This window comes from Pipistrellus hanaki (genome assembly GCF_964339955.1).
Source record: "Pipistrellus hanaki genome assembly, chromosome: 1".
Lineage (NCBI taxonomy): Eukaryota > Metazoa > Chordata > Mammalia > Chiroptera > Vespertilionidae > Pipistrellus > Pipistrellus hanaki.
The window spans coordinates 130513177-130538774 of record NC_140503.1 but is presented as its reverse complement, the minus strand read 5'-3'; the positions used below and the strand labels follow the sequence as shown (position 1 = coordinate 130538774).

Here is a 25598-nt window from a genome sequence, read left to right as displayed (position 1 = left end):
AGAATATCCAAAACAAATGCTTATCATTGTCTAATCTCTTCTGACCTGGAAATAGCAAAGAGAAAAAAAAATTCACCATGCTTTTCCTCTTGACATATCAGATATTTTAATTAGCTTCAAATGCACTGCCAAGTGACTTTCTCTAGACTTAATTGGATAGAGTAGTGCATTATGTTTTCTGACATACCTAACTGGGCAGTAATCTTAGTGTTTACAAATAATAATTCTGGAATGCTTATTGTGTGCCAGGTGATTTTACATCTGCTATGCTTTTATTTTTATTCCAAAAAAAGTGCTGCATGCTTGTTTGTGAATATTTCCTTTTACAGCAGAAAAAATTCCCACTGGGTTTAAGCTACTTGTCCAAGCTACATGTAGGGGATGCACTGCAATTAAATCTCAGGTCCCTTGCCCATTCTACTTCCCTCCCCTGCTGCCCCTTACTGGCCTTGCCAAACTTTGGATGGGTAGCCTCAGAACAAATTGTTGGGTTCTTACAGAATTAAGGATGCCGAGGAAGCAATATGTATTTCTTCTAGAAATGCCAATCTTCATTCTGGGGAATTTTGCAGGCATATAGGAAGAAAGACTTGGCTCTTTGCTTTGTTAAAATTGCCAGAGATTTTCCTCTTGTATTAGTTGTCACTGTTGGTCATGAGGCATTACATTTCCTATTTCTGCCACTCTGGGGCTTTAATTGAAAACAAACAAACAAACAAACAAACAAACAAAAAATCTTTCTGATTCTGTATCTCATGAGTTTGCATTTGTGTTGAATTTGACAGGCGTATTGACATGTAACACGGTATTTTATGAGTGTTATTGTTGTCAACGTTTTGAGAAGCAGCCAAGAAATCCATTTATACCCTGAGTAATTTTGGACTTTGATGATAAACAAAGGGCTTGCCGGCTTCTGAAGAGAGATCTAAGCTCCTGTTTGCCTCCGGAGTCATAGTGCTGTAGGAGAAACTTACTTTGTATGGAGAGCTGGGTGTATAAATCTTAGCTTAGTATCTAATTGCTTTTTAAATTTTAGGGGAGACACAGATTTGCCAGTGTAAAAACTTATAGCAAAGCAAAGGATTCTTAGTAGCTTCTTAGGTTCTCTGAAATGTCCCTTTCCTGTGAAATCCTGGGACTCGAAGCAAGAATGGAAAGTGTCAAGGTAGAAATGTTTGCATATGAGATTTCTTCTCTTCTACATAATTTGATGTTTTTATAAGGATAAAGTGTGCCTTAGTAATTTTCTGGACAGGAGTTGTCCATTTCATTGGAGAGATGGTGTGGGTCTTTAAAGACTTTGGGAAAGGCATTCCTCAGCAAGAAGTTATTTTCCCCACATTTAAATTGTCAACAAGAAAGGTTATGTATGAGAAGACAAACATAAAAGCCAAAAGGACACTCAAACTTGTGACTTTTAGTTTTTCAAATGCAGGGGCTGCAAGATGAAAACTGGATGCCGTTACCTTATTCAGCAGAGCAGTATCCCAGGGAGGCAGTTATTCCCCGTGTCTTACACATGGGATCAGAACCCCAGCCTCTGGGTTTGTGGAAATTGATTTCAAGCCCCAGTGTGACTTGTAAAACTTAATATGGTAGTGCTATTTCCTCAACTGAAATATAGATGGAAATAACATTTCAGACTTGCATAGAAAATATTAGGCTTATTTATCCATTTATTCCCAATACCCTTAAATAAATAAAAAGTGTTCTGCATTAACTGGGGGTGAGAAGTAGAATTGGAAGTGGTGGGGGAGAAGGTATACTTTGAGATAAGCCCCGGTGAGCTCTCCCTGCTCTCAGTGCCCTCTGTGCTGTGCGCCCCACTAACCCTGCCACTACTGCTAAAGGTAATCATAGTCCTTCTTTTAGTTTTACTTTGCTTTCTACTTTTTAAAGGCAAAACATTTCTCAACTGTTCAGTGCAAATAGATGGCCTCCTTCTTGCTCTTTCCTCACATGGCTTCGTGTGTGTGTGTGTGTGTGTGTGTGTGTGTGTGTGTGTAGGAGGTGGGAGAGAAAGACAGAAAATGCTATTAGTCTCCTCTTTTAAAGGGGTCTAATTCCATCATGGGACTCCATCCTCATGACCTCAACTAACCCAATTTCCTCCCAAACGCCCCACATCTCCAAATACTGTCACATGGGGGTTAGGATTTCAACACATTAATTTTAAGAGGACACAAACATTCAGACCATATAACTTTCCAATGTCGTTAACAACCCTAGATTAGTCTTGCCTCACTGGTCAGAACCTGGTGGAGAAGGAAGAAGTGGAGGTTTCGGGGGGTGTGGAAGAAAGGCATCTATCCTCAAGGTGAATTTGTGCACTTCACTTCCTGCACTTACTGCGAGTCAGCCTGACATACCCTTGCACAAAGAGAAATCGCCTCATGTTCACTTAGACTTCTAGTTAAAAATGAATTCGGACAGATTTTAATTGCTTTACAACTTCCCCACCAATAGAATTGACATGATACATTCTATTAAATTATTTGCAACATGATCATCTTAATAAAATGTTTTATGTTCTTTTAATGGTACTATTTATTGTCCATAAACTGGCCAATATAATCCTGCTCCTCTCATCTAATGAAACGCACACATGGAATATAGTTTTCTGCTTATTGAAACCACGAGGTGTTTAGCTTTTGCAGGTGTTGAGCATACTGACAAACTGAAGTTGATTTTCATCTTTTAAGAGAAGAAGTGTGCCTTGCCATGGGGTTAAATTCCACGTTAGGGTTTACTATCCTCAGAAAGAAGACAGAGAATAAGATTGTAGAACAGAGGCAAAAGTCATGTGGAATCTGGGTTTCTCAGGTCATTTTGTGTGCTGTAACAGAATACCATAGATGAGGAGGCTTATAAACAACACTTCTCCCAGTCCTGGAGGCTGGGAGTCCAAGATCAAGAAGGGCAGACTTGGTGTCTGGTGAGGCCCTGTTCCCTGGTTCATAGATGGCTATCTTATGTGTCCTCACATGGTACAAGGGGTGGGTAAGGAGTGTGTGTGTGTGTGTGTGTGTGTGTGTGTGTGTGTGTGTGTTTATAAGGACACTAATCCCAACCTGAGGGCTCCACCCTCATGACCTGATACCTCCCAAAGGCTCCACCTCTGAATACCACATTGGGGGTCAGGATTTCAACATAGGGATCTGGGAGCAGGGATGCAAACATTCAGTTCATTACACTGGGCTTCTTGTTACATTTGTCTTTGTTTTGGTGGGGGAGATATGGCATCTGGTGCCCGAGGGCTCAGCTTTCTGGGTGACGTGGTGAGCATCTGGGATGACTTGGGGTCTGCACATCACTTCCCTTAGCTCTGGTAGTTTGGATCTAACCCTGGCCATTTGGGTTTTCATTGTTTCCAGCCTTGAGTAATGTTTTTACCACTCCTTTTTTACCCTCTTATCTCTCTCCACCCCCTTTAAAGCTCTGAGCATCTACAGGGTTGACTCCCCCCCCCCCCCCCCCCCCCCCCGCCTTTTTATGCCTGCAAACCTTGCCTTTGATCTTGTCTTTGGAAATCACTATCTTTTCTTGTGACTTGGTTCTCCTTTTCTACCTTGCTAACACGGGACTCCCAATTAACTTTCTTCCAGTTCCCTGGAAAAGTGATTTGTGGTCTTCTTAGGAGGTACAGCTCTTGCTTGTTGCTTACCTCCATGCCCTGTTGAATGGCTACAGTGGGTGTCCTCTGGAGACCGTAGAATTGCCATCCCCTTCACTGAGATTTTGATGCCAGGCCCATTAGCTGAACCACTGGGGCATTCCAAGCAAGCCTCCCAGCTCTCATGGGACTATTTATGGGTTTCTGTGAACTCCTCTCTTTCTCCTTTGTGGGGCCCTGTGATAAGCCATTTCTCACACAGTACCCCTTCTCACCTGGGTATCTCTGCAGAGGTATCATTGGGGCCCCACTGTGTTCCTCCAAATGTGCTAAGTACTCCTAAGGAGAGTCACGTTCTATTGTTGTTCTGATATAGAAATGCCAAATTTGGGGGTGAGGGGGTGGGGGGGGGGGAGAAGGAGGGGATTCCCAGAAGTAAAAGACTATAAATGAAATGCTAGGAAGGATTCTAGATACTATACACCAGGGGTCCTCAAACTTTTTAAAGTGGGGGCCAGATCACGGTCCCTCAGAGAGCTGGAGGGCCGGACTATATGAACTACTAATCCCTACTGTAACACCTTGGCTGTGCTCACTGCCCAAAAAACCTGGCGGGCAGGATCAGACTCCCCTGGGGGCTGCATGTGGCCCGCGGGGCCATAGTTTGAAGACCCCTGCTATACACAATGGAACCCATTTAGTCATTAATACAGCTTGCTGTGCCTTTGTGTAACTGACAGTGAATGATGTGGGCAGAGTATTGATGACTTGGCAAGTTCTGGCAGCATCCTTTGCCTACCATCATTAGGGCGGTCTGAAAAGACTAAATAAACTGCCAAAACACAGGGGCTTCAAGCTCAAGGTGAGTTCAGAAGCGGTGAGAATCAAAATATATGGCACCATGCTCTAAAGCAGACATGCAAGAAATTAAAAACATAGCCCCAAAGGTTTAATGTTGCCTTTTAACTGTACTTAGATTCATATTCACATCCTAACTGTCTGTCTGAGGTAGCCGGGGTTGATATAGGGAAGATATAAACATATCTACTGCAAGTGTGTGCTTCTGCAAATCTTGTTTTGATAAGGTCTTAAATCTGTTGAGATCAGATCATAAAATTCCCCTGCAGTTTCAGCAATCGGTGAACAACAAACAGTGCTCAACCAATTTTTTTCTTTTTCTTTTGCATTCAGACAGTGTAACCCCCATTTGTAAATCCCTCTCCCCTGCTGCCTGGGGAAAACTGTGGGCGACATGTGGTGCATTTGCATCATTTCAAGTGTAAATATTAAACTTGGTTGGTAAATTTTAATTTACCTTTTAATAATTTTCTGGCTTACATGGACTATTTTTAGCATATGAGAGCTTAGAGACTTAGTGGAAAATATGCTGTAATAACTGAAAATGCCAGGCAAGAATCATTTCTAGTTTAGCCATTTTATCAGATAATAAGTTCTTCATCAGCGGATATTGCTTCCCAGGTAATATACGGAATTCGGGGCAGTGGATGAGTGAAGATGTGGCTAATGTGATTTATACCATTAAATTACTTACAGAATGCCAACAGAATGCATACAAATGTTTCCCAAAGAAGAGCCCTATTAAGTTTATTCTTCATTTCTGAAAGCAGAATCCCAAGTTGCTGCTTAACCTCAGAAAATCCCTTTAGCAGGTGGCCTTTTATGGCGGACAGGGTGTGAATACTTGTGGTTGCTGAGCGTGCTGGCTTATTGTGAAATCCTGGGAAGATTAAATTCAGGAAAGAACCACCCAGCAGAACATTTTAGCCCTTTAACTCTTATGTGGTTTGCTGTTGATACAGAAATCTATCCTTTGAAGATGGCCTCTGAATGGAAATATGCTCTGGAAAAATCCCTTATTGATGCTGCAAAGTTTCCTCTTCCAATGGAAGTATTTAAGGTAAGATGGGAATTCATTGCAATTTATCTACTCTTGTTCAAGAACAAACAGGAGAAAGGGGGGAATTTCCTCTATCAAATCATTTCCCACTGTTTAAAAAGCTGCCTTCTTGGCCAGTTTCCATTTTAAATGTTTTGTTATATTTTGTGATTTTCACAGACTCATATTACAAGATAGGATTTGACATTTTTTTTTTTAGGTTTACTATTTTTCTCCATAATGTATCTCATTTTCACTTCTTCTTACCAAAGAAACAAAGAAAATAGAGCAAGTCTTTTTTGGGTATTTATTTAGTAAAAATAATAGAAACTGATGCTTGTCTTGATGGCTCAATTCCCTTGATGGCTCAGAAAACACTGTGTGAGTTCCTATTGCATGTTAGGCCTACTTCCAGGAGCGGTAGAATATGAAAGGAAGATACCCCAACAGAAATGCATAGTCAGGTTCTCAACACTTTTAAAATCATGCCTAAAGCTTATATGAAGTAGAATATTAAGTTCTGGACTGGAATGGGCTACTCAGGTCAGAGGAAGCCATAAAACAACCTCTTCTTATTCGGAACTTGAACATGTGGGGGGAAAGCTGTATGCCCATTCGTCCCTGGAGCACTCAGCGCAGTTGCAGAAGACTGTCAGCTCCGAGGGCATGTTTCTGTAGTGCCGTAGCAGTTTCATCTGGAAAAGGAAATTAAAGTGGTGTGGAGGTACCACATGCAGTAAGAGTAAGGCTGGGCCATTGGCATCCTGAATGTTACCTACACTGAAGACTGCACCCAGCATTTTAACCCGTCACAGCAAATCCTCAGCCTTCTTGCTCAGCACTTTTCATGTTTGTATCATTGGACTTGCAAAGACCTCTTTTGAAACTAGCCATAGAATTGTGTTCTGAAGTTTAATTGGATGACGACCTTTACGGTAGTTTGAGCCTACGATACTGGAGGAAGAGTATAAAGATAATAGGTTGTTAGTAATAGTGATCACTGACAATGAACATCATTATTTTGGGCTTTCTTTTTTTTGTTTTTTGTTAATTTACCAAATACCTCTTATTTCTCTCTTCCTTTCCCTTCCTCCCTCCCTCTATCTTCTGATAATATCCTCCCCTGCAGAAAATAATAATAAAGAAAGAAAAATAGAATTTTACTCACTTGTAACCTGTCTGGCTCCACTGCCTCTTCTCAATCCAGCTGACCCTCAGGACTCCCGTGTCCTTCACAGCTCACATTCACTTCCTTTACAGAGGCCTTAGGGATATTTTAAATGTACAGATCTGGTCCTGTCCTTCATCCTGGAGAAATAAATTTTATTTGGTCACATACTGTACACATGTGAAGAGTTTAAAGAGTAATAGAAAGAAAATACAAATACCCACCCTCCAGTGTAGGGACCAGAGGTGGCACAAGCATAGAAGCCTCCATTGCCCCATCCCTCACCCCTCTCCCCTCTCTGCTGGCTCTGCCAGGTCACAGGCACCCTACTTTTGTGTTAATCATTTCCTTGCTTCTCTTGTAGTGATACCACCTGTGTATGTTCTCCTGAGTGTGGTATTATTTACTTTTGACAACATAGGAAGAAAGCATAATCCTAATTGTTTCAGGGAAGATGGCCGGACTGTGTCTGGGTCATCAGCTGGCTTTCCCTTTCCTCAGTTTACAAGAGAACTGAGTAGGTAACGTCATGAGCTGATCTTAAGAAAAGTAGGTGTCCTAGTCTGGGCATCTGCCAGAGTTGTAGCATGAACTCCAGGTAATAGGTGGGAAGGTGGACAGGAATCAGTGGGTTTATAGTTTCTGCCTCTGTCTCACTCCAGCTCAGGAGCAGGCCCAAGCCCAGCATTTCTGTGTCGGGAATGGATCATTCTCCTCTGCCCCAGGAAGCTGGGGCTAGAGCAGGGACCGGGAACCTGTTTAGTATGTGGTCAGAATGAGCCAGCTGTTAACAGACTGGGTCTGGCATTCGGTCCTCGGATTACACAGTCCATAAAAAGTGACAAGCCATTAGTGACATCGGCTCACAGCATTTCTTCTTACTACAAGTGAATGAAAACATCTTTGTTCTACCCTCCTTCTTCACTGATGGTCTGTTTGGGAACAGAATTCTCAGAGTTTGGAGGCATTCCTCCCATTTTTTTTTTTTCTCTCCTTCTCTGGAAACTTATATTATTTTCTATCCACTGTTCTGAGACTTCACAGTGGCATGCTTTGGTGGGCATCTATTTTCCTCTATACACTGGTTAGTTCTGCCATTTGCAACTCATGCCTTTAATTTTGGGATATTTCTTTTAAAACAATGTCTTCCATCTCTTTTTGCTCTTTTACTTTCTTGATCTGTGTGAATCTGTGGATACGGCACTTCTAAACTGGCTTTAATCTTTTCCCCTCAGATCTATTTTTTATTTGTCTGTTTGCTCCACTGTCAGAAGTTTTCTCAGCTTATTTGTGCTGGTATGTTTCATGAGCACATGCTTGTTTGTTTGGGTTTTTTCTCTGAATGCTCTGCTATAGCCCCTTGTTCCCATGACACAGAAGCATGAGGGAATGTTGTTGGAATGATTGGATTAGGTTTTTTTTCTCCCCGAAGGATGTGTTTCCTCCATCTTGCTTTGGATTTCTGTTGTTTTGCATAGAGGCTTTCCTGGAAATCCTTGACTATCTGCTCTTGGGTAAGAGCGGGGATTAGAGAGCTGTGGGCAGGGCTGATCACTGAAGGTCACCTTGGAGGGCTGCTTCTTTGTTTGGTGGTTTTTCTTCTTCAGCTGGTTTTCCAGGGGGAGTTTTCAACTTCCTGCCTGGGGTTCAAGGTCCAGCTGCCAGTGTCCTTAGTGGTGAGAGGAGGGCCTGGGGTTTCTCCACTGAGTGCATAGTGCCCAACCACAGGCCAGCGACCTTCATCTCCTCAGAGGAGACGGGGCAGGGGAAGGGGGGAGCGGGGAGGAGGGGAGGCGAGGGGGAGGACAGTGGAGGGGGAAGAGGAGGGTACCCAGGAGCCAAACTGCTTGCCAAAGAGCTCCCCAGACTTATTGTTTTATTTACTCCCAGCCATTCCCAGTTACAGACATACTTGGTTATTATGGCTTCTGAGGACTCTGCAGTCTTCGCCGGGCCAGTTCTCAGTTTTCCTGATGATGGCTCGGGATTTGGCTCTGTGGAACACCTTAAGTTAGTTACTTCTTGTTCATTTGCATTTTAGCTTCCATAGCTTTGTCGCTGTTGGGTGGGTTTGTGTCCTTTATTTTTTAAATCTCTTTACTGTAGTTTTGGTTAGAGTTTAGGAAAAGCTAAAATTAGTGTGGAATTGCAGTTGGCCATCTTAATCTGGCACTCCCACTCACAATATCTTGTCGTTTGGACCGAGGGAAAAGCTCCCACACCCTCCCAAGGCGCACTGAGACTGGTGTGGCCTCGCCCTGCTGCCCTCCGCAGTCTTCTGTTGTTAGGTTGTCCGGTGCTCTCCTTGGTGGGCTGGGCTGTCCACACACTGGCCTTTTCTCTGTTCTTCAGATGCCCTTTGTACCTGTTTTGTTCTTCCTATTTAACTCCTACTCATCCTGCAACCACGAATATAAATTCTCTTCTCGTATTAGGAAAATGCAGATAATCTCCACAATGTACATTTAATTTTAAGATAAGTAATTAATTAAATGGGTACCAAAAAGAATGAAGCAGATAAAAAAATATATTTTATTGAAAAATAATGAAATCAGTTTTTTCCCTGAAAACCTCCTTCATTATTAAGAGACCTAATAAATTGCTAAAACAATTCATAGATTAATACTAATTAACTGTAGAAAAAAAATAAGTATAGAGGGGTGACTACTTTGCATGTCAGCATGGTCCTGGCTTTATTACTTACTATGTGACCTTTGCAAGACATTTGATTGACTTATGGCACACATGTCCCATTGTCAAAGTGAAATACCCCAGTGCCAACAACAGCTTTTTGTGTTTGTTTTCATAAAGAACTACTAGGATAGGTTTCTCTCCAAGTTTGTTTCTATCACCAAAAAGTGAAGTGATTATAGGGCTAATTCAGTTTTCTGGCCAGGGACTCCTATACTATTCCAGGTTTCTAATTCACTAAGTATTCACTGAGATGCAATGCGTGGGTTTTGGAGAATTTAGCTTAAGTTTTAAAATAGAGCCAAGGGAGACTGAACATTAAGAGTCTAACTAAAATTAATGTAATATTTCATGAGACAGACATTCCTAAGCCTTCTGTAATTACTGTTACTTTTCATTCTCTGCAGTTCTTGTAAATTGTAATCCACATTTGTGACCTTACTTGTTTGCAAATGTCACATTTAGAAGTTTCACTGACAACTCATATATACATCTGAAAGAGCTACAGATATGAAACAGCAGTTCCCAGTTTGCCAGTTAATTCGAATAAAACATATCTTCCATAGAGGATCACAAATATGTGGCCTGGAGAAAACATGCTCTCCAGCTTACTTCATTCATGACCACACCTTGAATTCCAAGGAATGGACATTGATTGAAAATCCATTGGCCCTTAAAGAGGTGACATTGTTGAAACTTTTAAAAAAATAGAATTTATTTTTTAGAGCATTGTTAGGTTCACAGCAAAACTGAGGGAAGGTGGAGATTTCCCCCCTACTCCCTGTCCCCACACATACATAGCTTCCCCCACTGTCAGCATCCCCCACTAAAGTTGAATCCTTTGTTAGAACAGATGTCTCACATTAACTCACTCCTGGTGGTGGTCGTCCTATGGGTTTGGACAACTGTATAATGAATACATGTATCCACCATCAGAGTGGCATAGAGAGTAACTTTCTGGTGGCATCTCACCCACTCAGGGTTTGCCATCCAGGGTCCAGCAAGGCCCAGCTCACCGCCTGCCCTCTGAGCCCACCTGCTGCTCCCAGCCCGCATGCTCTGCTTCATCCTGGCTTCCTGTTATCCCACCAACACTCAGGTGCTCTCCTCAGGCCTTGCAGCAATGTGGCAGCCTGGACAGTGATTCCCCCTGATTCCTCCACAGCTTCTTCCCTCCCTTTCTTCAGGTCTCTTCTTAAAATAAAAAATAGAGCTCTCCCACAATCTCCCTAGTGTCATCCCTGCTGTATTTTATTAATCACTTTTATCCCAGGTGTGATTTGTATTAATTAGCTGTGTGTGTGTGTGTGTGTGTGTGTGTGTGTGTGTGTGTGGCATCTGATATATCCCTAGCTGGGGTTTAAATCCTAAAAGAGCAGTTAGTTTATTTCTATGAATGCTTCATCCACAGAGCCTTGCACAGTGCCTGGTACACAGTAAGCATTCAGTAAACATTCTTGAATGGATTAATGAAGAAATAACTATAGAGATCAACTCAGAAGAATAAAAGCTCTGGAGAGGTAATTGGTATAACCTCCGCTGTGCATAGTTGGATAACTTCGTATAAACAGCAAAGAGAGAGCTTGATTGTTATAGTGCTGTGAATTTACTGAGATGGTATTTTCATGATCAGAGAAAAATCACCCAGATCAGTTTGTGGCTAAAAAGAGGAAGTAGTTGAGATCACTGAGAATAACATTAGGGATGAATTGAAATTAAAAAAAAACCAAACAAACAAACAAACACAAACAAATTTCTCAGCCCAGCCAACGTGGCTCAGCAATTGAATGTTGACCTATGAACCAAGACAGGAGGTCACGGTTCCATTCCTAATCAAGGCACATGCCCAGATTGCAGGCTCCATCCCCAGTGTGGAGCATGCAGGAGGCAGCCAATTGATGATTCTCTCATCATTGATGTTTCTATCTCTCTCTTTCTCTTCCTTACTCACTGAAATCAATACAAATATATTTAAACCTACAACAACAACAAAAACACACCAAAGAACAGCTCAGCATCACACATTCTCTGAAATCCCATTGCTCATGAACTTGCAGGATCAATGTTATATATAATTTCCTCATATATAATGTAGGTGCAGTGAGCTTCAGGAATGAGAATGCTTTAGTTCAGCCTTCGAGCTGGCACTGAGTGACTGGTTCTCCTCGTCAGTCTGGTTTTCCACTCTATTGCATTGCCTTTCCAGGTTATTTCCATCTTATTAGAAGTTAAGGAGAGGTGTGTTTTTTGGTGGGATGTATACATCCAGAATGCTTGCTTTGATCCATTCTGTATTGTCTCTCTGACCAATTCCAAGACAATATCTGTGGCCACCATGGGTGTTAAAAGGGAGCTGAGGTCCCGGTAACTGAGCTTTTATATTTCCTTAGGACTCATAGGGGATTGTCTGTGTTCTGGATCTAGAACTTGGATTAAACACCCAGCTCTTTGTGTTTAATCCAAGTTCAGGTTCTGTTGTCTCTGGCATATGTAGTTGTTAAAAGGGTCCAGAATTGTGTATACACACCAAATACTAGTTAAAAGGTGCCCTTGAAATCTGTAACTAAAGGGTTTTTAGTTATGGCAAAATAGTAAGTGAAACAGTAAGTTTGGTACGGTCTCAAGTTATACTGTCATACTTTATTCCCCACAGCTGAATGTTCTAATAAACAAAGGGAAGGGGCAGCTGAGAGAAGGCTAATTGACTTTAAAAAAAAGTGCCCTATTATTATTATTAACACAAGCAAACAAACTTATTGGAAGAGGGCATTCCATGCACATATTTCTTCTCTGTGAAGTGTCAGGCAATGTTGGTAATACTGAAGATCCTGCCTCTTGCTATTTCCTTAGTTCTTTTCTGCTTTGAATTATGTACCTGTCAGTGTGATTGTAGAGTTAACTCTTAGGAGGCAGTCTTTTCCGTATTTTAACATCTGAGACCTCTGTGAAAGGCCAGAGAGAGAATATCAAGTGTGGCAAGGAGAGAAAAGCTTTCCTTTCTTATTCCATCTGGTGCAGCCAAAGGGGTACGAAAGGATACGAGCTGTTCTGTCAGGATAGATTGTGATGCTGCGGTTTCCATGGTGACTGATTTCTTTTTCTCTTGTTCAGCAGCTAAATACAGCAACAATAAAAAAAAAACCAAAAAACTCTTAGCTAAGTTTGGCCTTCAGGTAGGATACTTAGATTCTCTCAGAAATGTGGGAGCATAACTTCATTTTTTGGCCTGACATTCCCTGTCCCACTTGGCAGAGTGTCTCATACCAAATAATTTAGCAAAAAATTCTCGCGTGGCACATGGTTGCTGTTTTCTTCCCATCGAGTTAGACTTTAAAGAAAGGCTGTCTTAGGGTGTGGGTCATTTTGTTACCAGACGGCTGGCTTGCCCCTAGTGAACCTATGGGTGTTGTTGACCAAAAGTCCGAGTTCTCGACCCAGCGGCCAGTACTCGCCCCAGCACAGGCTGTGCCAGGCTTGTGCTGCGTTTCCTCATTTGCTGTTCTTTCTTTAAAGACTTGGGGAGGTCTGTGAAACAGCCTCTCTGGGGTGGTAAGTCACAGAGAAGTTGAGTTTGTGCAATGTCTGCCCTGCCCGGCTGAAAGAAAGCCGAGGGAGAGCTTGTGTGCGGTCATGCTTCTCTATTCTGGGTTCTGGAATTGAAGCACATGAATTCCGTAACTGAAAAAGCACCGCGGGGGCCATCTCGTTTTTATAAGTACTGGAGAAAATCTTATAAGAGACATATAAAGAGGGCAGCTTTGGTCACACAATAAATGTAACTATAAAAATCACAAACCCCAGACACTCAGAGTTCGCTTCTAACAGCGGCTGGACCGCCGGAGCCCGAGCACTGCCGCCTGCAGTGTGCTAGATAGTGGCTTGCTTATAATTCCAAACACTGAGCGTGTAAGAATGTAGTCAACTTTTGGTTATCTGCTCTGCGAGTTATCATTCCCCAGTGGCTTCTGTTTGCCACTGATTATTCCGGCTCTCGCCAGTTCCCGCAGTTTCAGGGAAGGCAAGATAATACTAGCGCGAACGTGAGGTAATTGGTGGTGGGATATGGGGAGGGCCCATACATCTCTCATTTATAAAACAGAAACATTTCAAAGTGATTGTGGTGTCCTGTTTTAAATTTTTTCCCCCAGATTTTCCATACTTCTGTCTATTAATGAGAATAATTAAAATGGATTAGAGTTCATTCTTCTATGGAGCATGTGATCATAAATGTAAATTGTATGGAGGCAGTTTTGTTTTTTTTCTCTAGGAACATGCACGGGTCCCTTGTGAGTTGGGTCACACTCTGATCTCCATGGGGCCTTTCAGGCGCTGGCAGTTGCAAATTGCAGCATCTCATGAAGGGAAACTGATGGAAAGAGAACTTTAAGCCCTTTAAGCCTTGAGAGGTTTAAGATCTAATGGAACATGAGGACCACATGTGATAGGGGCCCAGCACACCAAGGCTGTGAACACCAACCTTCAGTGCACCCCCTCCTGCCCTGAGAAAGGCACTCTGAGGGGATGTGTGTTGTGGATGGAAATGAAGTTCTTCAGTCCCAGGTCTTCTTTCTTCATGTGTTCCGACGACCATCCTACTCTCAGTCTCCTTGTCTTGATGGCATAAAAGTCAAGGGTGTGAGTAAAATCTGCCTCCATTTGTCCCCAGCCCCATTTATAACCAAAAGGACCAACATCCATAAATCATAAAATCTCTTACATGACTAGGTAATGTTCTGAGTTTAACATTATAAGAGGAATGCATAAGTTTAGAATAGTAGAATCCTGACTTAAAGCTAGTTAATATTTTAAAAGATATCGGTCTTGTAGTTGCTGGTGAGATGTCCAGATTCCAAAAGGATTAATCTCCTCCCCACCTCCCCGACCCTCTGCCCTGGCCCGGCCCAACATCTTGATTTCCCTAAAAGCAAACACATGCATACATGGCACACATGTGTCCAGTTTGCAAATGAATTTGGGAAACTTAGTCACTTCACCTGTGATTTTGTACAAATTTTAGTCCATTGGCCCTCAATTGTTTCTGAGTTTCTGTTGATCCTGAGAGACTTGTAGGTTCATCCATGAGGTCTAGGAGCAAGGCTGGTTGATTGTATAAGTCCTTGTTCTCATGTAGTAGGATCTAGATTAACCCTTGTAGACCCTCCAAGATAGTGGACAGAAGCACAGAATAAAAAAATGCAATTGAAGCTGTGGATACTTCATGTGAGCTCTCACAGCATTCTCCAGTGGACTCATTTTTAGTTGGACTGACAATAGCTTCTAGTTCTTCAGTGCCAGCAGGATAAGTTGTACTAGGCACTCTCCATACGTAGCCTCACTATCCTTGCAATAACCTGGCACTGTGGGCATTGATAGTCTTACTGTGAACTTGAAGAACTCCAGGCTTAGAAGAATTAGCCTGTTGCTACCTCATAGAGAACATAGGTGGAACCAGGACCCAAGATTAAGGTGTTTTCCCCTGTTGCTTTTGTACTGTTTTTATTTTATTTTATTTTATTTTTTATTTATTTATTTTTTAAAAATATATTTTATTGATTTTTTTACAGAGAGGAAGAGAGAGGGATAGAGAGCTAGAAACATCAATGAGAGAGAAACATTGACCAGCTGCCTCCTGCACACCCCCTATTGGGAATGTGCCTGCAACCAATGTACTTGCCCTTGACCGGAATCGAACCTGGGACCTTTCAGTCCGCAGGCAAGATGCTCTATCCACTGAGCCAAACCGGTTTCGGCTGTACTGTTTTTAGACGTAAACTTGAATAAATACGTAAGCCAAATATCATTGTAACACAGAACCAAAAAATGAACCCTAAGAGTACTGTGTGAACTGGAAGATGGCCAGTGACTCATTGCTCAGTTGCCTTTGGTAGAGGCTCTGATGACGTTTTGAGCTTGTGGTTCTCAGCGAGGTTGAATTTACCCTTTAGAAGACATTGGGCAATGTCTGGAGGTATTTTGATGGTCAGAGCTTGAGAGCATTATTGGCATCTAGTGGGTAGAACGTTATTGGCATCTATTGGCTAAACATGCTACAATGTACAGGACAAAACCTCAACATAGACTGATCTGGCTTCCAAATGCCAGCAGTGCCAAGATGGAGAAACCATGGTCTCTAGAGGATGAATAGTTCTCTCATCTAGAAACAGACCATGGGTGGCAACGGGGCACTTTCCAGCTCGGAGTCTTCCCCACCTGTGACAGAATACAGTGGAGAGGGGTGTCCGCTCCCTAGGTTCCAGTAGCCGCTGTCTGTGTCTGGAAAGGTGGAGACACAGTCAGTCTGCTTTGTGGGGGAAGTGTGCTCATCACCAGCTCTTCCTTCTCTCTGAAGGGTGGTGTCCACCTGAGTGGAGACCATACAGGGCTGTTGGTCAAATTTCTATGACAACAGTTTAGCTGCAGGTAGGGCTCTCAGCAGAAGGGGCCCCCAGCATGTACCTGTCAACCACAGCCTGTCTGGGTGTGAGGCTGGGAGGGAAAGGGACCCACACAGTGTCCACCACACTCTCTTCAGCCAGCAGCATTTAGACCGGCGAGAGCATTGCTGTGGAAACGAAAGAGGGTGCCCTCACTTATTGGGAAAGTTAACTAAGCGTGAAAAAAGACAGTGTAATCACTGTGTACCTACACACAAAATCAGCCATGTTTTTTTCACAGTGGTACTGTAAATAAGGTGGAATTTCTTGCCACTTACAAATGCTGTTATGGAGCTAAATGGTAATCAATGAAAAGCATTCTCATTGTTCCTATTATTTTTAAAGAACCTAGTGTACCAGTTTTTGGACTTCCTGTGAAGTAGGCCTGCTATAATTGCCTATTATAAGTCTTGTGGTTCAGGTCGAAGTATATAATGCTACATTTCCTCATTACTATTTTTTAACTTGACTTAATGTCTGACTAGTAGATAAAGCTGCTATTTACAGCTGTAAATAAAAAAAAATGGGAAGCTTATGAGTGTTCAGCTTTCAGGGTTTTTATTAACATTTTTTGTTATAAATATTTCATTGGCTAAATTTAATTCAGTGCAGTAGAATTGAAATGTAATAATGCTATTGACTTAATAAATGCTGGCATCCTAATGTCCAGCATTAGATGAAATGAATATGAGAGTAATTTTCTAATGAACATATGCACACTAAATCACTGGTGAAATAAAAAGGAACAGTATGATGAATTGCACTGGGTCTATTTTTAGCATGACATATGTTGATATAAGTGAAGGAATTAAAGCACAGTTCATTATATATCAATTTGAATGTAATACTAATTAAAACCTTTAACTTCACTGAAGCCTATTCTTAGAAATTATGCAAATTAATTGAGGCCTAAAAGATGCATATGCAATGTTTGAGTTCCCTGTGGACCAAAAACTGGCATGTTGGAACAGACAAAATTATATACTGTGCAGTATTTTCTCCTAAGTATGATATGGTAAATGAGTTTGGTACTTACAAATTTTTTTTTTGGGTGGGGCGCTGAATTACATATCTATTTGTTGTTCGTCTTATTTTGTAGCAACATAAGCAGGAAGGAAGAACCAGAGAAATTGCGCTTGGCTTGCCACCACTGAAAGCAATTTCCTGCAGCTGTGGATTGTGGGACTCAGGTTAAAACTTTGGTTTCTGCACAGTGAATGATTCCCTGCTCTTCCTGACATTAAAATCCTCACCAAGTGCATTTTAATTGTGAGGTGTTAATTAGATTGCACTCATTCTCCCCCCTGCCGCATTCTTCATATTTTTATATCGTATGAGGTGTATTTATCTGATGAAGCCAGGATGGGAGTCTCTGATGGCCACATAACATTATAACAGCATAACCTGCAGTTCTGCAGTCCCTGAAAGTGAATGTGGAGACGGGAGCTACATTCAAGGCACGTGGGAGATAGTGGAACCTAAAATGACTAAATGTTCTTTCATTTTTCCTGTCTTTTCAATTAGCAATACTCTTCATCTCCTGTAGATTAATGCTCATGGTCCTTATCTCTTTTATAAGAACTTCAGTGTTCACCTCAAAGCTTTGGCACGATGACTTAACATTAAGGCAGTTCTGCGCAGCAGCGTTTAACAGCTATGTTGGATTCTTCCAGCACCAGCAAGAGCCTTATCCCAGGCATGGTAATCCCTTCAAATGCAGAGACTTCGTCAGAGGCTAATGTTTAGAGCAGCGGGTGACCAGTGTGTACCCAGGAATTCCCTGAGGTGGTTTCATCTTCTTGACCTCAGTTTCATAGGTGAAATAATGTGAGATGTGAGCCCCAGCAACCAGACACATACAGTTTGTCCAAACTTCTTTCCTAGTGTTCTGCTTCACATTTATCACTCCTTAGTCATTTTCTAACTCAATTTCATGCCAAGAACCTCATCATCCACTCTTCTCTTCATTCACATACATTAGTGCTTAACTTACAGTATTTTCATTACCATGAGCAAATTGAGAGTTGTGTGTAGTATACAGCCAGGAACATTTGCTAGATCAGATGAACCCATCTGGGTTAACACTGATAACAATATAAGCTTAATGCTGCACACATGTTTTCAGTTTTCATTGCTTAAGGGACACGTGAAAGCAGTTAGTAACAATTATTTATCCATTGCTGATATATGTGACTGACATATATAAACATTTTGGGGGCAATTTTTAGTGTCAAAATTTGGACACATCTCTTTCATAGCTATTGAAAAGTTATGAATTAACAGCAAATATTGGAAGTGTTAGTAAATGATCAGTATTAGTGGCCATCACTTTTAACTTGGCGATACATGTCTTTGAAATAAAATATTTGGATCCTGTAGGTTGTAAGGGTTTTGTTTGTTTGTTTTCCTAGTTAGTAATAAAAAATAAATAAATAAATAAAAGGTCCTTTTGGGTCGTTGTCTCCTAGTGTGTTCTCTAACCTGCTAGCTAACCATGGACTTAGAGTCAGGCCACTCGGATTTGAGTCCTGGCTCCTCTTGTGAGCTGTGTCCTTGCTTAGGTAACTTAACCTCTCTGTGTCCTAATTTCTTCACTGTAGGATGGGTACTGCCCAATAGTCTGTTGTGAGAAATAAGCAATACTGTAAGGATGGACCTTACAAGTTTTTATAATATGTTAATTGTTATTGTTTCTTCCTGCTTGATATCATATATCCAACCAAGTTATTCTAAATGCAGTCACTGGATCTTGTTAGGAGAGCGTGAGAATTACTGGGGTTCAGGAGATAATAAAGCTGACGAAACCGTAGTGGAAAACAGAAGCTGATGTACCGGTAATCTCTTTTACATTGTCATTCCACTGAAAAAAAGATTCCCTGAAGAATGATTCTTAAGGTAGGCTGGTAAGACCATCCTTGTATAAAATAAATGCTATGTTTACTTCTGATAAATATGAAACTACTTTAGGAAAAAATAAAATGTGTAGTGATGGGAATGACATTGCCAGCATTTCTTAAATGAAAGGAGTTTTTCTGTAAGACATTTAACTGGTCTTCAGAATATTTAAATAAATGGTATTTCTTGAATGTGACAGGCATATTTGTAAAGGTACTAAGGATTTAGTAATCCCTTTTGATTTCAAGAATAACATCATTCTTGATCCAGTCATTGTGAGGTGTGAATGATTCTCTAGAGCTTTTGCAAAGGCCAGCATGTATCTTTCAAACCGCAGTGAGTTTTCCATTATCTCTCAGTAGATAATTGGTTCTGTGAATCATCTTCAGGGGCCAGGAACTCTCTCTGCTTAACATAGAAAATGATTAGCTGTGTTTGTATAAATGAATACATATATTCTGACTTCATTAACAGCCCAAAGTAAATGGTCTATGGGTGATTACATTTGTGTTTCATTGAGAATATCTGTACCTTTTCTCTCAGACACTAATATGAATGTACATATATACCCACACAGAGCTCAGAAGGTCTGTGTATTGGCCTATGTTGAAATTCACTGGTTTTGAATTACTTGCTTATCATTTAAAAAAAACTATATTTTTATGAGTGGCTAAAGGACTTCGTTTGTCTTTTATATCAGGCTCAAGTCCCTCAATCAGTATTTAAGACCCAGCCTCTCCAACCAAACTTACCGTGCCGCCTTCCCAGAGGTTTTTTTTTTTTTTTTTTTAATCATTCTACCCATGCTTTTCATAGTTCAAAGCAAGATACACTCCTATAAACCCCTGGACTACCATAATCGGAGTGATAATAATTTTTATTTGCAACAAGTAAAAATATTCTGAAATTTCTTCTAAGCCTGGATCTTTCATAACTGTTCTTTGTCTTTTTCCTTCTTTCTTTGATAAATGTACTATTTTCTCTGTGTGTGTGTTTTGTGCACGATCAAGCAGCCTACTGTGTGGTACCTCAGTGGTTTCTACTGGATGGTTATTAACTGAATGATAGAACATAGAACTGGAATGAATGTCAATGATGTTCTGTTTTTTCATCTCAGTAAATATTTATTGGGATGTTTCTTAGATTAACTGCACAATATAAATTAGAGAGTTCAACATTGACTAGACAGTATTGCATGTACTACCTGTCATGTGTTTTAAAAGTCTCCAATGGCCAGAAGATTCAATTACAAGTACTTTTAGAAAATATTATCATGTGTCTCTAGTAAAACATTTCTGACATCATTGTTCAGGAAAAACCTAAGTTTGAAAGTAGCAGATATAGTAAAGCTCATCATCATTATGTGTCTTTGCTCCTAAATTAAAAAAAAAAAAAAAAAAAGTTCCATTATGTTGACTTGACTTTGAAACTGGTGGGATTTTTACATGGTAATTGTAGGATTTTCTTTTTCTTCTTTTTTTAAATGTTAATTTAAAAAATGGCCTTAAGAAAGTTAAGGCTGGGGATATAGAAATGTATTTTATATTTTCCAAAGTAATTTCTGAAATTTGGAGTTCAAATTTAACAGGATATTATGGATAGATATGAATATTTGAGACCAGAGTATAAATTCCTATGTTTGGATGCAGCTACCTCTCAAAATATCTGGCTCCTTTTTCCAGTATATTGAACAAGCAGGTTTAAGAGTTTTCACATTGTTTGGATGTATTTCCACAAGGAAAAAATTTATGTGCTTGCAGCTGAAATCTAGTAGAAATAATTTAAGATGTTGAATATCTGAGCCATGATTGACACGGGGAAAGTTCTAAGCCTTTGCTAATTAAACATTATTTTGAAATTGTTCAAAAATATCTTAATGTCATCAGAGCAAAGTATTGTCAACAATATCTTCGCTATTTAAAAATATTAATGTTGTTAATATTTTATTTTCATCCCACATATGGCCATGTATGATTTTGACATTAATGGTATTCTCTATTTAGGAGCAGAGAGGGAGAGACAATCAGTGGTTGACAAAATAAGTGCACAGACTCCAGGAAAGATGGAAAAGAGTGTGTAATATCTACACAAAGTGATCCCTCATAACTTAGAGATACTGCTTGATGCACAGTACACCATAATCATTAATAATAAACATTTATAATATAGTCTGCAGCCCTGAAAGGTTAAGATTACCTAAGGGCCACATTGCCATCTTAAGCCTTTGTGCTTTATTTCTAAGGATAAGGCAGCCAATACCTGGTCACATTAGACAACATTGAATAAAACAAGGCAGCAGATAAATGACAACTATTCATGTAGGGTTCCTGGGGGGTCACAGAGTTTTCAACACAGCAGTGGAAGCTGTGATAGAGACTTCTGTAGGGCTTGGAGCATGGATATAAAATAAGTGTAGATTTGGCTTCAAGTCGGTGGTCAAGGTCAACCTGAGAGCCTGGAATATAGAGTGTCTTGGGGTCATAGGTCAACCCTTCTTAGAAAGCTTGCTCTACTGAGAGAACAAAGGTAGGAACAAGTATATGGGACAAAAAGGGGGCACACAGGCTGAAATCAATAGAAGATTAAGATGGCAGGCAGGTAGACCAGAAGCCCAGAATGCTGTCAGGGCACCCTTACAAGGGAAATGCAAAGGAGAAGCCAGCAAGAGAATGGGTGAGAGATGGAAATTTCAAGGACAACTCTCTGGTGGTGGAGGCAGCCAGGAAGAAGTTACATGTTTTCTATTGTTGGTGAACCACAGCTCAAGAATGTTTAGCTTTATAACTGTGTGGAGTGAGAGGGAACTTCTGTTGTAGTAGAGAAGGAAACAGAAGAACTTCTGTGAAAATATTACATTTATCTGGGAATTTTATTAGAATTAGAAATGTGCCATTAGTGCATGAGTGCACTTCTGATTTGTCAAAAAGTATAATGGTGAATTCTTAAACTTGTTGGGTATATTCAGGCAAACTTTTATGACATTATAGTTTTAGAATAATTTCTCTTTTCAAAAGGTTTTAGGAGAAAAATATTTATCTGTAAAATCCACTAATGTGCCTCAATTCCTGTTGATAGTGAGATACTGGGAATCATGATGTCTGATAGAAACAGTCTAATTCAGATGTCAGTTAATCATTTTCAATTTACTACTTTTGTCTCAACATCTCTTTCTGGCTTTGCCTTAGCATTATGGTTGCTGGGTATTAATATGCATTAAACTCTCCATACTGTTTCTTTTTTAATTTCTCTTCTGGACCCAGTTTCCCCAGCTACCTATAAAAATAAATGCTCTATTTTTAATATAAAATAATCTCCTGCACCTAAGAGTATTTCTGTGTGCTTTTTCTTATGCATACAATTTTTATAAAGTGATGACTATAAATTCTTAAGAAATTGATAAAGGTTTAGAAAGGACCAGTTATTCTAGTGAGTTTTTGTCATATTTCACATTGAACACATCCCTTCTCATTCTGGAGGTCGAGCTATTTATTTCAGCCACACCCAATGCTTACTTTGAATCTACTGGGTACGGAGACCTCTGCAGGCTGCTGTGGTGACATGCGAAATGAGAGGGGCCTTGTGGTTCTGTGGGTGGTTACCTTCTGCTCTTCTTTGGTAAAGCAGTGGAGTGGTAGAGAATTGGATAAGCACTTCTTTTTCTCTAGTCTTGTGTTGTACCATTACCACATTGACCAACTTTGCCAGGGGAGCAGGCCCATCCCCGTGGGACTCTGCAAGGTCATCAGAATTGGATGTAGAGTGCATAATTGAATTAAAGAGCCATTTTAGATTTGCAGGTAAAAGAAAGTAGTGAGTTCCCATGTGCTTTTGTACATCTCACCCTGTTGACGTATTTAGAAATAAAGGGATTTATTTGCTGGTACAATTTTCTCAGGCATAGTCTGCAAATACTTTTATTTAGCCACTACTCTTTTTTATTTTTTTAAATATATTTTATTGATATTTTACAGAGAGGAAGGGAGAGAGATAGAGAGCTAGAAATGTCGATGTGAGAGAATTATTGACCAGCTGCCTCTTGCACACCCCCTACTGGGGATGTGCCCGCAACCAACATACATGCTCTTGACCGGAATCGAACCCGGGACCTTTCAGTCCGCAGACGGACGCTCTACCACTGAACCAAACCGGTTTCGGCTAGCCACTACTCTTTATACAGACTTTGAGTTATGAGGTGACCTCCATCTCAGCAAGATAAATCCTGGCACCCAGTATCCAGCTAGCTTCATCTATGGCTGTGCAGCTGAAGTGGCTATGGAAATTTGTTTTCTTGAGAAGACAGGAGAGCCCCACTTCACACACTCAGGTTTCTGTGAGCAAGTTATAAAACTGCCAGACATATATTAAACTGAAGATGTTGCTCCGCTTTATTGAGCAAGGGTCAGGTTCCGATGGTCAGCAGGGCTGTTCTGGGCCCTGTGTGATCAGCTCGCCACTAGTACCTGACAAGCCGTGTGTGCGCTCGTAGACATGGACATAGAGAGAAGCTGTGTCACCCACAAGGTACTCACTGAAGCCTCGCGAAGTACCCCAGTGGCAAGAGGCCACACTTCCTGAAGATGATGTTCCAGCTGTGTTTTAGACAACGGATCACCTCTACCACTCTGCTGTGCTCCGTTTATGGTGATGAAGAAAATCATAGCAGTGCAATGTGGATTATTTTTGTTTTGTGTAAATTTAAGCATGGCCACAAAGGCCTGTTTCCTCTCTCTTGGAAAGGCAAATTGAGCTTGCAGAAAAATAATTAAACTCGCAGTATCTTGCAATGATTAGACATTGGAAACGGGGAGGGTTAATTACTTCAATCTGATTTCAGTCACCCAATAAAATGTTCAAGGACAGCGTTCAGACAGTGGCCAAATTAATTTACAGTCCCAGCTTGTTCAATTGTTGCACCCCTTCTCCCTGCAGGATCATGCAGATCTGCGAAGCCATTTCTTCACAGTTGGGATGAAGCTAGAAACAGTGAACATGAGTGAGCCCTTCCACATCTGTCCTGCATCAGTGACTAAGGTGAGTGTCCCTCCCTGGCTCCGTATCCCAACCTCCACAGGGCATCGAATAAGTCTTTCTACGCAAAGCCAACCAGATGAAATGCATTTGCACAAGGATATGCTCCAGTTCCAAGGAAACCTAAGTCAGACTGCCTTCTTTCCCATCCAGTGTTACTTGAAGCTCTCTCTTTATTACTGGTAGCATAGAGTGAATCTGATCAGAGGTCCCCTCATGTAATGATTGGGTGAGTTTCACTTGTCTTCTGATAGTACAGTATGAGGACACTCGAATCCGTGAGTGTCTTGGCGGAAGGTTAAAGATGCATGGCTGTGAACTTGCACCTCCTGAACTGATAGTATTTAATATGATCGATCTGTTTATATTTCAAAAATGCCTGCAAATGGTGAAAAGCAAATTCCCATTGCATTTCGATTTCCTTTTAATCACCTGCTTTCATTGATAAAGGCAATGTCATGCTTCTGAGATGTGCAAATTTAAAATGAAATTGCTTTTTCACGTAAAGACATTTTAATTGTTGTCTGATAGGCTTTTAAGATTATAATTTTCCTTCTCCATCAAAGATATCTCAATGAAGTCTATGGTAACATCTAAAGTGTGTATTTCTACCTTAATTATCTCCTATAAACGATGGAAGAAACCAACAAACTTAGATCTCTTTTTTTTAAGCTTTTAAAAAATTATTATTATTATTGGTTTCAGAGAGAGGAAGGAAGAGGGAGAGAAAGATAAAAACATCAATGATGAGAGAGAATTGTCAGTTGGCTGCCTCCAGCATATTCCGTACTGGGGATCCAGTCTACAACCCAGGCATGTGCCCTGACCAGGAATCAAACTGTTACTTTCTGGTTCATGAGTTAACATTCAACTAGTGAGCCACACTGGCCGGGCTAACCTAGCACTCTTAAGCCAATGTCTGTTTTAGTTAATGGCCTTTTATGCATTTTCTAGGGAAGGTAATTAATAGTCCAAAAGTCAATTTCATGGATTCAAATGAAGGTCTCCTGGTGCCCACTAATGTAATATTTAATGTTTTAATTCCTTGTGGGCATAATGTTTTAGTCTAAACAAATGGCTCTGCAGATAAATCCCAACAAGCTTTGCTAATTACAAGCCGAATAAATTACTTATATTTTAAAAACCTTAGTTTTTTATATCTACTAGTATACCGTAGATATTATACCGTCCAGTTTATGTCATTGAAAGAAGTGAGGAATCATGCATGAAGTGCCTGGCACAGTACTTGGCACATGTGAATGTTCAGTACAATATCAGCTAAGTTTGCCCAAACCTTTGGTCCCACTTATGGGTACTATGTTATCACAGTTATCTCCCAAGAAGAAAGCATGCCACAGGCATCTGGGGATCTAACTGCTGATCAGACTGTGTTTGGTTCCTGTGGAGAAGTGGTCTATCTTACCCTTGTTATCTGACCCTTGTTAGCTGGTGAAATTTAAGCCTGATTGTTTTAGAACTGAATTTTAAGTTTTTTTTTATTATAAAGTGCGGTGGTGGTTAATGTAAGATACAAATCACCAGTTCTAGCAAGGGCCAACCCTACAACTGGAGTCAGAAGTCCAGTGAATCACTGAGCACACTTTGTTTTCAACATGCCCAGTGACGAGAAATGGAAGCTTTCATTTCCCCTTTAAAGCCATGCACATTGCTGAGTTTTCCACCTGCCCCCTGTGCATACATAACTTTTGAAATGAAAATACTACTGTGTGAAGAGGATGATCAAGGTAGACCACAGCCGATTGTCACCACAGTGGGTTGGGATGTCAGTCATTCTTAAGATAAAATGAACTCTTTCAAGATCCAACAGAATACCTCTAATTTTACATTTACTGTCATCTTTCATTTGCTCTC

General features: G+C 40.7%; 1 protein-coding gene across 3 annotated transcripts in view; it reads left to right on the top strand.

The window, feature by feature from the left end:
• SFMBT2 (Scm like with four mbt domains 2) overlaps nucleotides 1–25598 on the top strand; it is a 207140-nt gene that overhangs the window by 107977 nt on the left and 73565 nt on the right. For all 3 annotated transcript variants that reach the window (XM_084869269.1, XM_084869268.1, XM_084869270.1), the window contains 2 exons: nucleotides 5434–5531; nucleotides 23628–23729. In XM_084869269.1, coding sequence (XP_084725395.1) covers nucleotides 5434–5531; nucleotides 23628–23729 — 200 coding nt within the window. The remainder of the gene's footprint in view (nucleotides 1–5433; nucleotides 5532–23627; nucleotides 23730–25598) is intronic.